This window comes from Helianthus annuus, chromosome 7 (assembly GCF_002127325.2).
Source record: "Helianthus annuus cultivar XRQ/B chromosome 7, HanXRQr2.0-SUNRISE, whole genome shotgun sequence".
In the NCBI taxonomy this organism is placed as follows: Eukaryota; Viridiplantae; Streptophyta; class Magnoliopsida; order Asterales; family Asteraceae; genus Helianthus; species Helianthus annuus.
This window is the reverse complement of record NC_035439.2, coordinates 10333215-10348016: the sequence shown is the minus strand read 5'-3', so window position 1 is coordinate 10348016 and position 14802 is coordinate 10333215. Positions and strand designations below refer to the sequence as shown.

Sequence of the window (14802 nt, the reverse complement as noted above, 5' to 3'; positions counted from 1 at the left end):
TAATTCTTAGGTTTTTCCCATTTGTTTATATGTGAGAGAAAATAGAATTAGGGAATACCACTAAAAGTTTAGATTGTCAGGAGGTTTTGCATTAAATGGTTTCCTGTTGGGGAGGTCTCAGGTTTGATTCCAACTAAGTGCAAATTATGTAAGGGGTTGTTTGGCAACTTCTGAATGGTTAAGTGCTGAACCAATAAGAGGTCTTAACCATTAAGAGGCAGTATAATGATTATCCGTTTAGAGGCAAATGTCTGACCAATTCAGATTAGAGGTCTTAACCATTCAGACTTAGTATAATGCTTAACCATTTAGAGGCAAATGTCTGAACCATTCAGACGTGTGCTCACGAAACAAACAGTCTGAACCATTAAGTGTTGAACCAGTAAGAGGCATGAACCATTAAGAGCCTCATTAAAAGGTAAACAAATAACCCCTAAATATAATATAGGAGAACACTATTGGGTAGGATTCTAACTTGGGGTGAGGAACGTGGTTTTCTTGTCTTTTGTATTGATACGGATATCAAAGTGTTGGCTCTGACTTTTATTATTAATACGAAGCATGAGACATTAATTATTTTTAAGTTTATTATAGAACATAAGACTAAGGGGGAAAAAAGGCCTTATGTTTAGAGTTTGTTTTAGGACCTAGAAGTGTTTGATGCCTTTTTTGGAAATATCAGCCATCGTCTCCCTCTAGATCAATTTGTTGCCGAAGAACACAAGGTAACGTTTGTTGATATGTACTTCGATTCATAGTCGAATTCTGGATGCGCATGGTTCTTTGTTTATCTAAAGGTTTTATGCCATTTCTGTACAATTTGTTTGATTAGTTTTCATCTCTAGTTTGAGATATATCTAGGGCTAATCAGAGAGAAACTGTCTCCAAGCAACTCATTAAGGAGACTGTAGAGGTACCCTCCTAAGTGGACTAAAGCCTGATACGATAAGTCCAATCTTGGCAATCCCAAGTTGGTGATGGCTGATTAGGGTTAAGTTCACAAGGCTTTTATAAATAGAAGCCTCCTCCTCAGCATAAAACAGGTTGTCTTCTTCCTCAAACTCCCTTTGTACATACTATCATGCTTATATTCGCATTCACACATATATCAAGATTGAATACAGTATTGACTTGAGCCTCAGAGGGTAGTCCAAAGACTTCGGTCTCTAAGCCCTTCTAACGTGTTTTCCAATTGTGTAGATCTGAGACGAGATAGAGAAGACAAGACGAGGTGTGGTTGTCTTCATCTTTGGGTTTTGTTTCTTCATTGACGCCATCCGTGGGACACGACAACTAACACATCTCACTCTTCTCTACAATTTGGTGTTTTTCAATGATCCACCTGATTATCCTTTTTATATAACCCGAGCCGAACCGGGCCGAAAAATATTATATAACGATAGACAAACACCCCTAAAATTTTTCGCCCCGCATGAAAAATTTTTTTGGGTCCACCACTATCTAAGCACCTCACGCAATTTAAAACTAGGGGCAATTCCGATCCAAATTAATAGATTTGGTCGTTTTAGGTGTTTTTTAAATTGCAATGGGTCAGTTTGGGCTTCTTTTTAGTGACTAACGTGTCCAGTTGGGCCATCCACCAAAACACAGATATTTCGGGTCAACTTGGGTTTGGATGTTTAAAGGAACGGGTTATGAAAAAAAGAGGCGGGTTGAGAGTTCGTAGCATCTAGGGTTTTCTACAAATTGATAACAAATCAATGTCCAAGCTGTTAGAACTCAACAAATCACCTACAAATCATCTTCAATCGTGGGTTTCAACTTCATCTACCATAGGGAAAAAGTAACGTGAAACTGTGAATCATCTTCAATCGTGAATTTTCAACTTCAATCATCTTTAATCGTGTTTTTTTATGTTAATTTTTACACTTTACTTTATATGAATGTTTTATATTTAGTTTACTAGTTTTAGTTATGGGTGTCCATGAAATCGAGTTGTGGGTTATTTGGGTTTGGCATTTATGAAACTAGTTTCGAATCGAACCAATTTGAAACCAAATAGTTTGATAAAATTAACTAATAAATAATATAAATTAACAAAAAATCTATATATATTATAAGATAAAAGTTACATAATTTATGTTCAAATAATTGGTTTGGCTCATTTAAGTTCAATTTAAAAACTAGGGACCAAATTTGATCATACTTAACCGAAAATTGTTATTGGAATTGAGTTCGATTTGAATTTTGGGTTTGTAAGTTTATGGCTTATAAGTAGTTCAGTAAAGCCAAAGATTGTACAAGATTTGATGTTAATGCATAGTTTATGTTTCTGTGTGCGAAAGACTTTGAGTTCATTTATATAATTGCGTTAAGAAGACCATTTGTTTGATGTGTTCTTTTTTTATGGAAACTTGCAGTTTGTTGACCCAGTAGATTGGACCGTTTATAGGGATTTATCTCTTGTAAATGATCTAGGATTAAAGTCGTATATGCTATAACCTGGTACAAACCAGACTTCATAATCTTTACTCTTTTTTTATCTTGATTTGTACTCTTTTTTTTGTTACAAAAGTCCTCCTAATTATACTCTTGTAGTATAGGTAGTACATGAGTATAACATGATTCTTGTAGTTATTTTGATGCAGGTATTTGTAGTTGAAAGGTATGTCAAACAACTCCTAATCTGGACAACATAATATAGAGGGGGATTATGAGGAAGAAGGAAGTTCATATAGTTCAGGTAAACATCGTTCTTACGTTTGCAACTATTTTGACCCATTACCAGTTGCACCCAATGGCGATGAAAAAAGGAAAATGTAGTGCTTGTCTTTTGCAATTATTCCAGATCCTCAGGTTAAGCTTGTTGATTATCGTTTTTCAAATCTTAACATGAGATCTAAAGGGCATTAAATGAAATTGAAGTGTATTGTGGATGGTATGCATGAGCTATATGATAAGGAGTATAATATTCAATCGGAGATAATGCATGATTCTTCAATACCCGAGAGTTCAAATGTTGGTGACAATACGCTTGACGAGTTGGATGGATTCGATACATTTCAAAGCCAATACAAAGTAGTTGATAATGAAAAGTCAAAGTTAATATTGTATTTGGAGGAACCTGACCTTGATAGAAAAGTAGAACTTGAAAAGTCACAGTTGACTGTGATGGTTTGCAATATATTGAGAATACCGATTACTATTGTTGTTTCCGAATCATCTTTTAGTATCGGGGGTCGGATGCTAAGTAAGTATCGAACTTCATCGTTATCATCAAATGTTGAGGCATTGCTATGTACACGTGATTGGTTATTTGATTTAGAAGATATTAAAGTTTATTCAGTTTTGCAACTTAATTTTTATGTTTATAAATTATTTAATAATACAACTTTCATTTTTTATGTATTCAAATGAAAACAAGAACGAGATAGATGAAGATCTTGTTTCAAGACATTGAAAAATTGATTCAACTTTTAGGATTAGGATCAAATACGAAGGATCCTAATTGTAAGAAGGATTTATAGAGTGACAAGTGTCCAATAACCTAAAAAACCCACTACACAAAAAAACCCCACTAAAAAAAAAAAAAAAAAAAAAAAAAAAAAAAAAACCTTAAACATCCACCACCACCACCAAAAACCTAAAATGGGGGGGGTTAGGTTTTTTTAGGTTTTTGGGGGGTGGGGGCGGGGGGGGGGGGGGTTAGGTTTTTGGGTGGTGCTGGGATGGGGTGGGGGTGGGTGTTTAGGTTTTTGGTGGTGATGTAGTATGTTTAGTTTTAGGTTATTGGACACTTGTCACTCTATAAATCTTTCTTACACTTCTTACAATTAGAAGCCTTTATAGAATAACTTTAACCTCAACTTTTAATAGTGGCAACTTTTAGGTAATTGATGTATATAGTCAATTTTGATAAAGAACTTTGGATTATCTTTATTTCAATGTCTTGTTCATAGGAAATCTTCATTTTGATCCTCTTATGCATATATAGTTTTTGCATAGTGACGTTTGTATATTGTAAAAACAAGGATTTCAAAGGAAGAATCCGTGATTACACAAACTCTCAATTACAGATGTTATTACCAATTGCCAAAGTAAATTACATCAGGCTTTAAAAAAACAAACCCGCAAATCAGTTTTTGTGAGGCAGCAAGCCTTCTTTTTTAGCCATTTCATATATGGCGATTGACATTAATACTTTAGCATCAGGAGTCATATGCCAAAGTGTGTCGTAAGGAACCACGTGCACTTTGATCAGCTCGCCGTGTTCCCTGAGCCCGGTTTCTTTTCCTTGCAGCTGTTTAATAACATCTGCACCTACGCTTCCTCTGTACAGAAGTAAACTAAGTTCCTCATCACATCCACCTGGCGAGGGGATAACTTTGTTCCCGGTGGAAGGGTCTAGAAACAATGTGAGATCGACCATGTCGTCTAGTTTTAACTGAATTCCAGTCTCTTCTTCGACCTCACGTAAAGCTGTACCAAAAATATCACCGACATTGTCATCTAACATTCCAGCCGGCAGCTCCAAAACTGGCCTCCCAACAGGTACCCTAACCTTTAAATATGAACAAAGTTACATAAATAAACCTAGGCTTGTAATCGACCCGAGTCAAGCGAGCCAAGTTGAGCTCGAGCTCGAACTTAAACAAGCCAGCTCGGCTCAGCTCGTTTAATTTATCGAGCTGCAAAGTCGAGCTCGGTTTGTAAAATGTTCGAGTGAGCTCGAGCCGGCTCGTTAAGTTTTGAATTTTTTTTTAAATATAGATGACATAAAAAGTACATATATATCTATATGTATTATTTTTAAATTTCTAATATTCTAAAGATCGAAAGGCATATTAAAAGTATTATATGTATAAATTTTGTTTATTTTCCCGTATTTTTATATGTTATTGATTAATTATAAAACTTAAAATGTTACCCTTCAACCCCCTCCACATTTTTTATTTTAATACATTTAAAATCAAAGTTAATCTATATAAAATAAAAATAATTCGAGCCGGCTCACGAGCCGAGCCAGGCCTAGCTCGAGCCGAAATTTGTTGACCAAAACGAAATTCATAGTTTCATACACAACAGAACCTGCTCCGTAAGCACAGTATAGGTTTTCCCTTCGGATTCCAGTAGGATTAGAACAGCTACAGCTGGGCCTCTTGCAAAAACAATACCTGGAACCTAATTATATATTTAAAAGTTAATAAATAAAATAAAAAAAGATAAAAAAACTAAGTTGAGATCAGAAGAGAAACCTTTTGTCCCGTTTCCTTATCAATGACATCTGCTTTAAATTTAAGAAAGCCAACACGCTTGCCAAACATGTCTATCCCCTAATATTAGAAGACACGACGAGGTTGACGTTATATAGAGATATTGCACTAAAAAAGTTAACTGACGCGAAAAAAAAATAATGTATTTGTTGAAGGTTATACCTGAATGAGCACTTGTCTTAAAGACAAAGATCCATCTGCAAGGAGCCCTTTCTCACTTTGAATATTCTTTAGCCACTGCTCGAATAACGAGCAACCAATAGCATTCCTGCAGAATTTATCTGTTATAATGTGAGCAAAACTATCAAATTTCTCTTCGAAAGTCTTATTTATTACAAGATATTCCATCACTTTTCTGTTAGCCTTTTGATAAGGTTGGAGGCTGTAGAAATCAGTATACAGTAAAAATGTCTAGAGACTCAGAAACCAAAGAATTTAACAAACCATCAAGAAAGAATTTATAACCACCATAATTCAAAAGTTGATTCAAGAAGTTTAACAAAATGACTACTGTCTATATTGCAGTTAATATTGTTTATTATGATTAAATACAAGATGATATGGAATATCAGAACTAGCACCTTTATGGCAAATGTCTATATAAAATTCCTTGTTGCTGATTGTACGACCCCGAGTATTACATCTTTTTTTTCAGGTTAAACTTGTATCCTCCTAAATAGGGCTGCAAACGAACCAAATGTTCGGCGAACGTTCGTGAACCGTTCGGCAGGAAATTCGTTTGTGTTCATTCGTTTATTAAACAAACGAACACGAACACGAACAAGAAATTTCGTTCGTTTAGTTAAATGAACAAACATGAACAGAAGTCGTGTTCGTTCATTTATGTTCGTGAACGTTCGGTAACATGTTCGTTGGTGTTCGATTCTTCATTAGTGTTTTTAGTTTTTATATTTATTTAAATACTTCAAAATTCCAACATATTAAATATCTAATAAGTGTCCGTGTATTATATATTATGTTAATGAACGATTGTTTGTTTTCATTTGTGTTCATGAATATTAGTTTGTGCTCATTTGTTTTCATCAACGTTCGTTGCCTAAAGTTAACAAACAAACACAAACAAACACGAACAAATTCATTTCCTTAACAAATGAACATGAACATATAATCTCATTCGATAAGTGTTCGTGAATACATATATTTCTTAACAAACGAACACGAACAAGGTCTTGTTCGTGTTCGTTTGCACTTTGCAGCCCTACTCCTAAACCTGTTCCAAAAAATCCTCCTAACGGACGCTTTTCGACATGATATTTTCGACATGATAAATGATGTTGACTTTTGTAAGTGAAAGGATTCGTGTCAAGCATCCATAAGTGAGGTTTGTTGACATAAGTTTAGGAACAAGGGCAGATATCCAAATGAGCATATTGAATGATATTACTCCACCTCCCTGTCTATGTATATATACAATGGCGAACACAAGAATTTTTTTTCTGGGGGTGCGGATGAGGGTTTCAACCATATTTTCAAGGGGTGCAATCGGGTTTTTTGCCTAAAAAATACACCATAATTTCTTTTCCAAGGGGTTTGCCCACCTGTCCACCCACCAATCAACATGGGCCCGCCCCTACATTTAATGCAGAGCGGATTCAAGAGCTAGCAAACCATAGTTATTAAAGGCGCGAGGGCACTCAGGGCGATTTGTTTGGCCCGGAGCCTTATTTGCGCCTACGCGTGCCTGGGCGCTCGATTTAATAACATTATTGGCATACATTAACTAACCTGAAGATTAAAGGCGCGAGGCGCACTCCGGGCGATTTGTTGGGCCCAGGGCTTTATTTGCGCATAGTCGCGCCTGGGCGCTCGCTTTAATAACCATGTAGCAAACTCATACATGGACCAACTAGACAAAGACAACTGCGCTTGAATGGAGCCGTAGACGCATAAGTAATAATAAGAGATGTCTCAACGGGTCGTATCATGTGACAAGCCTCCATACTTGGGCCCGAATTCGCAAATTTCAAACTCAGCAATTTCTCCCCAATTTCAGCAATTTTAAACAATTTACCTTGCATCCTAAAAAGATGTAGATTTTTTACTTGAGTAATTTACGTGTTTATTTAGTCAAACATCAATTTAATCAAATGTGGCTTTACAAAACTTGGCGCAGTCTACTGAATTTATACTAAGCTATAAATTAAGGTCAAATGGCCCAAAACATGTAGGCATAGGCATAAGAAATCAGTTTATGAGAATCAAATACAATTTACAGAGGTAATTGAAAGCAGCAGGATGTGACATGAGTACAGATGGAATACTAGCCTGAAATCGGCATCGGAAACACCAGGTGCAGCAACAACAGTGACCGGTTCGGTAGGTTGAGTCGGCAGCGTTATAGAGTGAGTGATTTGGAACGGCGATGAGGCGGTTGACATTTGTGCAGAGAATCTTCTGCTGCTGAGATTTTGAATCGGAGGTAATTTGTTGATTCGGGAGAGGGAGAGAATAGAGATGGAGGCGGAGCATTTACTCCAAACCGTCATCGTTTTGCACTGCCCTTCCCAAGCTTCCACAAATAAATATTAAATAAATAAATAAATTACACATATTTTTATTTTTACCCATAACTCACGTTTTTTATTTATGTTTTTTTTAATGTTTAGCAAATTGTATACCCAATCGTTTTAACTTAAAACGTGTTGTATTTTCATTGCGAGGTTTTTCTACTTTTCATTATAACACAATGGAAGCAAGGAAGGAAGGGAGGTAGGTCCTCTCATATTTTATTTACAAACCCCGATCAAGAGAGAGATGAGTGTCATTTCAGCTATAGCTAAGTGGTAGAGACTCTTGCCTCTTAGAGGAAAGACTAGAGTTTAAATCCTGGCATTGGGTGTAATTTAGTTTTTATTAGTGTAGTTTAGAAGTAGAAGTAATGTAACCTTTGTCATTAAAAAAAAGAAAGGGATAAGTATTGAAACAAACACTGATGATTTTTTTCTAAGTTTTGTGTTTAAAAATGTATTTTTTTAGTGCTAAGGTTGTAGACAAATAGAATGAAAATACAATCTATCTCTTATATTAAAGCAAAATAATGTTGACCATTTGACCATGGCAATGGTCTTTGGCCAGATAATTGTTTTTTGAGCGGCAATTTCCTTTTCCTCAATTCTCCTTCACTTTCATACTTTCATATGAGCGGCAAAAGGTTTTTCCTCCATCCTCCTTCATTCAATTCAATTTTGAAACCGCTAATCTGTTGTTCATACGGAAACCGCACCAATCATCAATCAATTGAAAATTTTCTCAAACACGCTTTCATAATACATCTCTCTCTCCAATCAATCCTTTAAACCCTAATTTCAATTTGCCTGTTACATCGTTGTATCTCTCTGTTCCATCACAACCTAGATCTCAGTCTAAAGCAACCAGCAAAAGGTATGTTGTCTTCTAATCTTTAAGCTTTAATTTATGTTTAATCTTTTTGTTCTTCATATTTAGGGTTTTTATTTTAACAATTGATGTTTGCAAAATCACCTTTTGATGTTCATCTAAAATCCGAAATCTCAAATCGTTTGTGATGTTTGTATATGTTCTCATGTGTTTAATGTTAAATCACCAATCGTTTCTGAAATTTTGAATCGTGATTTCTAATTGAAACATCAACCATGACAGAGGCAGCGAAACCAGGCAGTGGCTGTGTCTAGCGGCGGCAGTGGTGGTCTAATGTTGATGGTGGAGAAGTCGCGACAGCAGTGGTTTTGTGGTACTTGAATCTTCCTCTCAATCATTCCCTACGCCATCTAATGTTTTACATGTTCGATTCAATTTTTTTTAATTGGGTTTTTATTCGAATTGGATAATGAGTTTTACTGATTTTGATTTGTGGGTTCTGTATATCTTAATAATTAGGGTTATTTCTTGGATGATTTTGATATGTATAACAAAGATGTTGAAAGAAGATGCAAATAACGGAGAAGTGTCATCTGATGTACCTGTTGCACTCAAAGAATTGAATGAAAATGTTGATGATTTGACCTTAGTAGATTCCTCAGGTTATTTTTGATTTGTATGGTATGCTTTTTATGTGTTAAGAAGATGATTATGTGTTTAAACTAAAAGAGAAAGGATGATTATGATTCTCTTCAAAGTAATATATTATCCATTAAAATGTGAAGTTATTACCAGAACTTTATAGATTTTCAGTCATTTTTTTACTTCAATTTGGTGGAATAAAAATTGTCTTTTAGGTTGTTTAATGGCTATTATACAGTCCTGTAGACAAAGTTAGAACTTAGAAGTTTAATAGCTAACGGGGTTATATTTTGCAGGTTTTAATTTGGAGACTGTTGAGTACCAAAAAATTAGCTTCACAGTTTAGGATGTCTGGGGTCAGGACAAGGTAGAACAGATACTAATTTATGACTTTTGAGTTTTTAATGTTGCTGAACTTACTCTCTTTTAAAGAATGATGTCTTAAGGGAAACACTAATTTGTTTTTGTTTGGACGTTTTAAGATTTTTTGTGTTCATTTCTGCATAAGTACATATGTTTACATTAATGTGTTGTATTTGTAGATTCGTCCATTGTGGAGGCACTATTTCCAGAACACCCAGGGTCTTATCTTTGAGGTTGATAGCAACGACAGGGACAGAGTTGTTGAGGTAAGAGATGAATTGCATAGGATGTTGAATGAAGTAAGTGATTGATTTGTTTAAATATATGTCTGATTGATCACTTGTTGGATTGTGGAGTACATGATGTGTGTCATTGTTTCCTATGCCAATAAATGCATAAATTTTGTTTTATTGCTACCATAAGATGTTCTATAATTACTAGAATGCCAATTTAATTATTTGTGGCAGGATGAGTTGAGAGATGTTGTTCTCCTTATGTTTGCTAACAAACAAGATCTCCCAAATGCAATGAATGCTGCTGAAATCACCGATAAGCTTGGTCTCCATTCTCTCCGACAGCACTACTGGTAATCAACATTTAGATCTTCTATCCATTTGAATAATTAGCAGCTTAAAGTCACTTACGTCCATGGTTGTAAAAGTCCCGCCTAGGCTCCGAGTACTCCCCGAGTACTCGCTACAAGGTAGGCTGCCGAGGCACGAGTACTCTTCTTCCAGGCCAATTACTCCCCGAGTAATCTCCGCCTAAGCCGAGTACTTCCCGAGTACTCCCGAATCCGACTAGGGAGCGCCTAGCGACTTTTGCAACCATGCTTACGTCACAAAAGTAAAAAGTACAAATGTTAGAAACTAACTAGGTGTGTTTGGATTGGTGGTTTGGAAAAGAGGGAATGTGGATAATAATCATATAAGGTGTTTGGTTCAGGGGTATGTATTTTAGAACTAGAAAGGAAACCCCTGAAAATTTCATTCCACAATGCTACCAAACCCATACCCATAGTGTGATTCCTGTCTATCGACCAGTATACAAACTCACCGATTCTTTTGATTAGGTACATCCAGATCACTTGTGCAACCTTCAGAGAAGGACTTTACGAAGGATTGGACAGGCTTTTCAACAACATAGCAAACAAGGTAAGTACTACCAATTGTGACGTTACTTCTAATGATCATCTACAAAAATTGGCTACAGTCGTTAATTCTCATGTATTGTGCCATTTGTTAATCTTTTTTTACAGGCATGAGGCAGTGATTTGATAACGTGAGGATGGATATTGGCAGTTTGTGGTGCTACTGGTTTTGGAACTTGTTATTTGAAAGGGTAATTTGCTTTTTATATACTTTGTTAAATTAATTCGTTGATTGTAATAATATAGTTTGTTTTCGTACCTATATTGACATAATTACTTAATGCCATCTGATTAACTATACACTATACAGTACCTCGGAACATGGACTTTAGCTTGGATGTACAAAAGATTACTGAAGTTATTGAGCGTGAGAAACCAAAGATCATTTTTCTAACTTCTCCTAACAATCCAGATAGGAGGTAATCGTTAATTTTCTGCTAATATAATACTCTAAATTAATCTCAAATATTTAAAACTTATTTATGAGCTTCATATAGGAGATTTAGGTGACATTGCTATTGTAATATTTTGCGTTTTCATGTATTATTTGACAGTGTGATCAATGATGATGTTTTACTGAAGATACTTGATCTACCAAATCTTGTTGTGCTGGATGAAGCGTACATTGAATTTTCAGGACTTGAATCAAAGATGGGATGGGTGAAGAAGCATGAGAATCTTATTGTTCTTCAGACATTTAGTAAAAGAACATGTACATTTTTACAATTTCCACTAATTTTGTTCGTATAACTATGTGTGAGTGTGACAGAAAACAATGACCGTATAATTTTGTCTTTGTGAGTTTAGTTGCTTGACTCATTTTTTTAATAAAATATTGTTAACTCCATTTGATGTGACACTCTATAGCTATTTTTTACACGACCTGTTTGGGATATAATTAGGCCTAGCTGGACTACGAGTGGGATATGGAGCGTTTCCTTTGAGTATAATCGAATACCTTTGGAGGGTAAAGCAACCATATAACGTGTTTGTTGCTGCTCAAGTTTGTATTTGGTCCGTAGTCTGGTTTGGGACCAAAACCAGTTTAGATTGGTTCAGTTTTCGGTTATATTATTTATGTTTATTGGGTTTGCCCAGTTTCAAACCGTTGAACGCTCCTATTTACACTTCATAATTTGTATTCTATCTACAGGGAGAAGATATAAATGCAGTTGCCATCAAGGAGGTGAAAGAACTGGCTGTAGTCACTTCATGTCTCAACCCGAGTGATGGCAACTTTCGGATAAGATTTTCGTTTTCTTTTTAAGTTTGCGCAATAGACTTGGTTTAGAGGTGGTGAAACAAGCCAACAGTCGGGTTGGTTAACTGGTACATCTGACATGTTCTATAGGTTTTTCAGTTTAACTTGTGTTCCTTTGTAGTGAAGAAATTCCGTATCTGTCAGTTCTAATGGGTGTCCGACCATCTGGAATCCTCATGGGTAATTTGGTCATTACATATCAATATATTTCATTGAATTAAACATATAGGATTGAAATTTATTTTTTCAATACATATAGGCGAAAAGTAAAGTTACTCAATGGTGATTCTTCAAATGTTCTTAATATGAAGTGTGATTATTATCAATCTTTATTATCTTTATTGTGATAGATTGAGAACGAATACGTGCCAATGAAGCTTGAACTCACTGGCTTGCGGGTAAGTTCAACTTGGTTTAACGTGCTTTAATTTGTGATAAAAATGACCAGTTTCAACCCCAGCCCGTTTTGACCCGTTACGGTGTTACCCAACCACTGCATGGCTTTTTATTTGTTTTTTTGTGCTCTGCAAGTGTCTTTAGATGGAGTTTACATAATTGCAGGTTCCCTTTTGGTGATCTTAACAAAGTTTCAAGCCCTGATGCTGAATGCAAAGATGGAATCCTTCCCCTGTTTGGCCGATCAAGGAAGTCGGTAGTGAAGTTGTGATAGACAAGAGCTAATTCATCAAAACTTTTTTAATGAAAATCTTCGAGACAGTGGGAATACATAAATTGAAGGTGTTGATTCAACCAATGCTTCTTATGGTGGAACTGCAGCATTGTCTAACTATGTGAATTGGGTGGAAAATACTTCATGGGATGGATGATTTTGTCTCCACAGACAAAGTGGTATAGCCATTACTTGAGTATTATATATTTACTAAAGATCTACTCTAAAATTCAATATTAGCTAAAATAAAAATCGGGTTATGGTCCACTACTAAGTAGGGATTAGCACGGTACTGTTCGATACTGAACCGGTACCGGTATCGAAAACGAGAAAAGTGGGTATCAGTACCGAATATACTGGTTCGGTACCGGTATTTACCACCCGTAAGTAAATACCGGTACCGAAAAAAATGTGGACCAAAAACACTATCATGACTTTAGTTTAAAAAAGTATTGTTTCTAAACTAGATGGATATCTTTAAGTATTGTTTCTAAACTACGGGCGAAACACGCTTCGATTTTTTAATGGATTCGAGGAAGCGGTTAGTCCACTTATGGGTGCGGCTTGGCCTGCACTCAGTGAGTTGACTAAACCGACGCTTAAGTCATCTTCGTTGGAGTCATTAAAAGCACTTTCTGATACTAGCTCAATAATTTTATCACAAGTCGGTTCTTGGACTGACCAAAGACTTGAAGTGATAAAAGATTGTGGTTTTGCATCTGGGTAAGCTAAAAGGACTTATGATTAGAGATGTACAAAAAAAAACCAGTTTACCAACCGAAACTGACAAAAAAAAACTGAAATCGGGTTTTTTAGAAACTAGTTTTTTTCTAACTGGTAAAGGTGGAAACATCAAATAGTTTCTGCAGTTTTTTAAAGTTTTTTTTTATTATTTTTTTATTTTTTTAAATTGAATTTTTTTTATTCTTTAATTTTTTTTTCATCTCATTCTTACCCGAACTCATCCTTACCCGAACCCATCCTGACCCAAACTTATCCTTATCCTAACCTTTTTTTTAATATACCCATCCTAACCCAAACCCATCTTAATCAATTACCCAAACCCACTCCAGGAGCATATACATGTCTATGAAATTATCATTTCTCCCAGAGTCTTGCTGCAAGTAAGTACCTCTGACTTGTATATTTCATACTCAATCTTTTGTAGCCATTTTCTTTTTCTTTAACATGAGTTTTCATATATTTAGGTCTATAGGGGAAGTAATCTGCCATGGGATTGCTGATGTATGGTATCTACCATATGCATTTTAGATTTGTTGTAGACTTGCATCTTCTTGATAATTCTTTTTTGAGCGGCAAAAATTGTATAGAGCTTTTTTTCTACTTTTCCCTCACCCGGCTTCTCAAACATCCGCCCCTTTCTCTTTATACGAACAAAATCTCCAACGATCGCTCAATCTTTCTTCTTACCTCTCCTCCAATCCTCCCTCATCCTCTATGCAAATCACATCACCTGACTTCTTTCTCGATTTCCCGTCTCAGATTCTCAACACCTCAAACATGAGGCCGAAGATGGTAAAAAAAAAGAGACAGAGAGTGGCGGAGTAATGGCAGTCGGTCACGGTCTCTGGCTGGCCGTTCTATTCCGACGATTGGCATCTACGGTGACAAGTAAAAAGATGCGATCTTGACAAGATGTGGAGACAGAATTGCCGATTATTGTAGTCTCTCACTAATGTAAGTCTACTTCATTTTGTTAATTCTAATGAATCTTTCATTACTGATTTGAATTTGTTAAATTCATATGTCGGACATGGGATTCTGTTTGTTTGATTGAGGATCATGGACTCAAGCGTTTTCTGTGATCATCTATATTAATTGTTTTGGTGGTATTATATTATTGTTTTCCTCACATGTTAAATTTTGTAAAACCTTGCAAAAGTTTCTTATGACTTTTTAACTAAGTGATTCTATTGAAATCTTTCTTGCTACATCTAATACACACACACACACACACTAACCCTAGCTCAGGTAAATAAGTGATTAGTCATTACAAATAGTTTATGGGGTTGTAGACACAGGATCCGGCCAGTGATGTGCGTGTAGTGTAATATATTTTTGGTATATATTTTAAGCCCTTTTTACACTTTTTAGCCAACTTTTA

The 14802-nt window shown here is 35.7% G+C and overlaps 2 protein-coding genes, 1 long non-coding RNA gene and 1 pseudogene across 9 annotated transcripts; 3 read left to right on the top strand and 1 right to left on the bottom strand.

The window, feature by feature from the left end:
* The first annotated feature begins 494 nt into the window (after nucleotides 1–494).
* LOC110867673 lies at nucleotides 495–3315 on the top strand. Of its 6 annotated transcripts, XR_002551749.2 has the most exons (4): nucleotides 504–725; nucleotides 846–1804; nucleotides 2382–2466; nucleotides 2610–3315. It is a non-coding gene; the product is annotated as an uncharacterized LOC110867673 (long non-coding RNA). The 6 variants fall into 6 exon arrangements; XR_002551750.2 differs by having other exon boundaries at nucleotides 495–725; nucleotides 846–2466; nucleotides 2596–3315; XR_002551747.2 differs by having other exon boundaries at nucleotides 496–725; nucleotides 846–2466.
* A 679-nt stretch (nucleotides 3316–3994) lies between these two features.
* Nucleotides 3995–7770, bottom strand: LOC110867672 (nudix hydrolase 14, chloroplastic). Of its 2 annotated transcripts, none has more exons than XM_022116681.2 (5): nucleotides 7521–7770; nucleotides 5397–5502; nucleotides 5217–5294; nucleotides 5050–5142; nucleotides 3995–4522 (listed from the first exon to the last, which is right to left on the bottom strand). In XM_022116681.2, exons 1-5 carry the CDS (start codon nucleotides 7739–7741, stop codon nucleotides 4097–4099), a joined length of 924 nt encoding a protein of 307 aa, XP_021972373.1. In that variant the 5' UTR covers nucleotides 7742–7770; the 3' UTR covers nucleotides 3995–4096. The 2 variants fall into 2 exon arrangements, with proteins under 2 accessions (XP_021972373.1, XP_021972374.1); XM_022116682.2 differs by having other exon boundaries at nucleotides 5397–5515; nucleotides 7521–7767.
* A 205-nt stretch (nucleotides 7771–7975) lies between these two features.
* On the top strand, nucleotides 7976–14550 carry LOC110865929 (annotated as a pseudogene).
* LOC110945056 (histidinol-phosphate aminotransferase, chloroplastic-like) lies at nucleotides 11068–12013 on the top strand. The gene is made up of 4 exons (XM_035974860.1): nucleotides 11068–11165; nucleotides 11301–11458; nucleotides 11649–11749; nucleotides 11900–12013. The coding sequence occupies exons 1-4, from the start codon at nucleotides 11068–11070 to the stop codon at nucleotides 12011–12013; spliced, it is 471 nt and encodes a 156-aa protein (XP_035830753.1).
* Nucleotides 14551–14802: the final 252 nt, after the last annotated feature.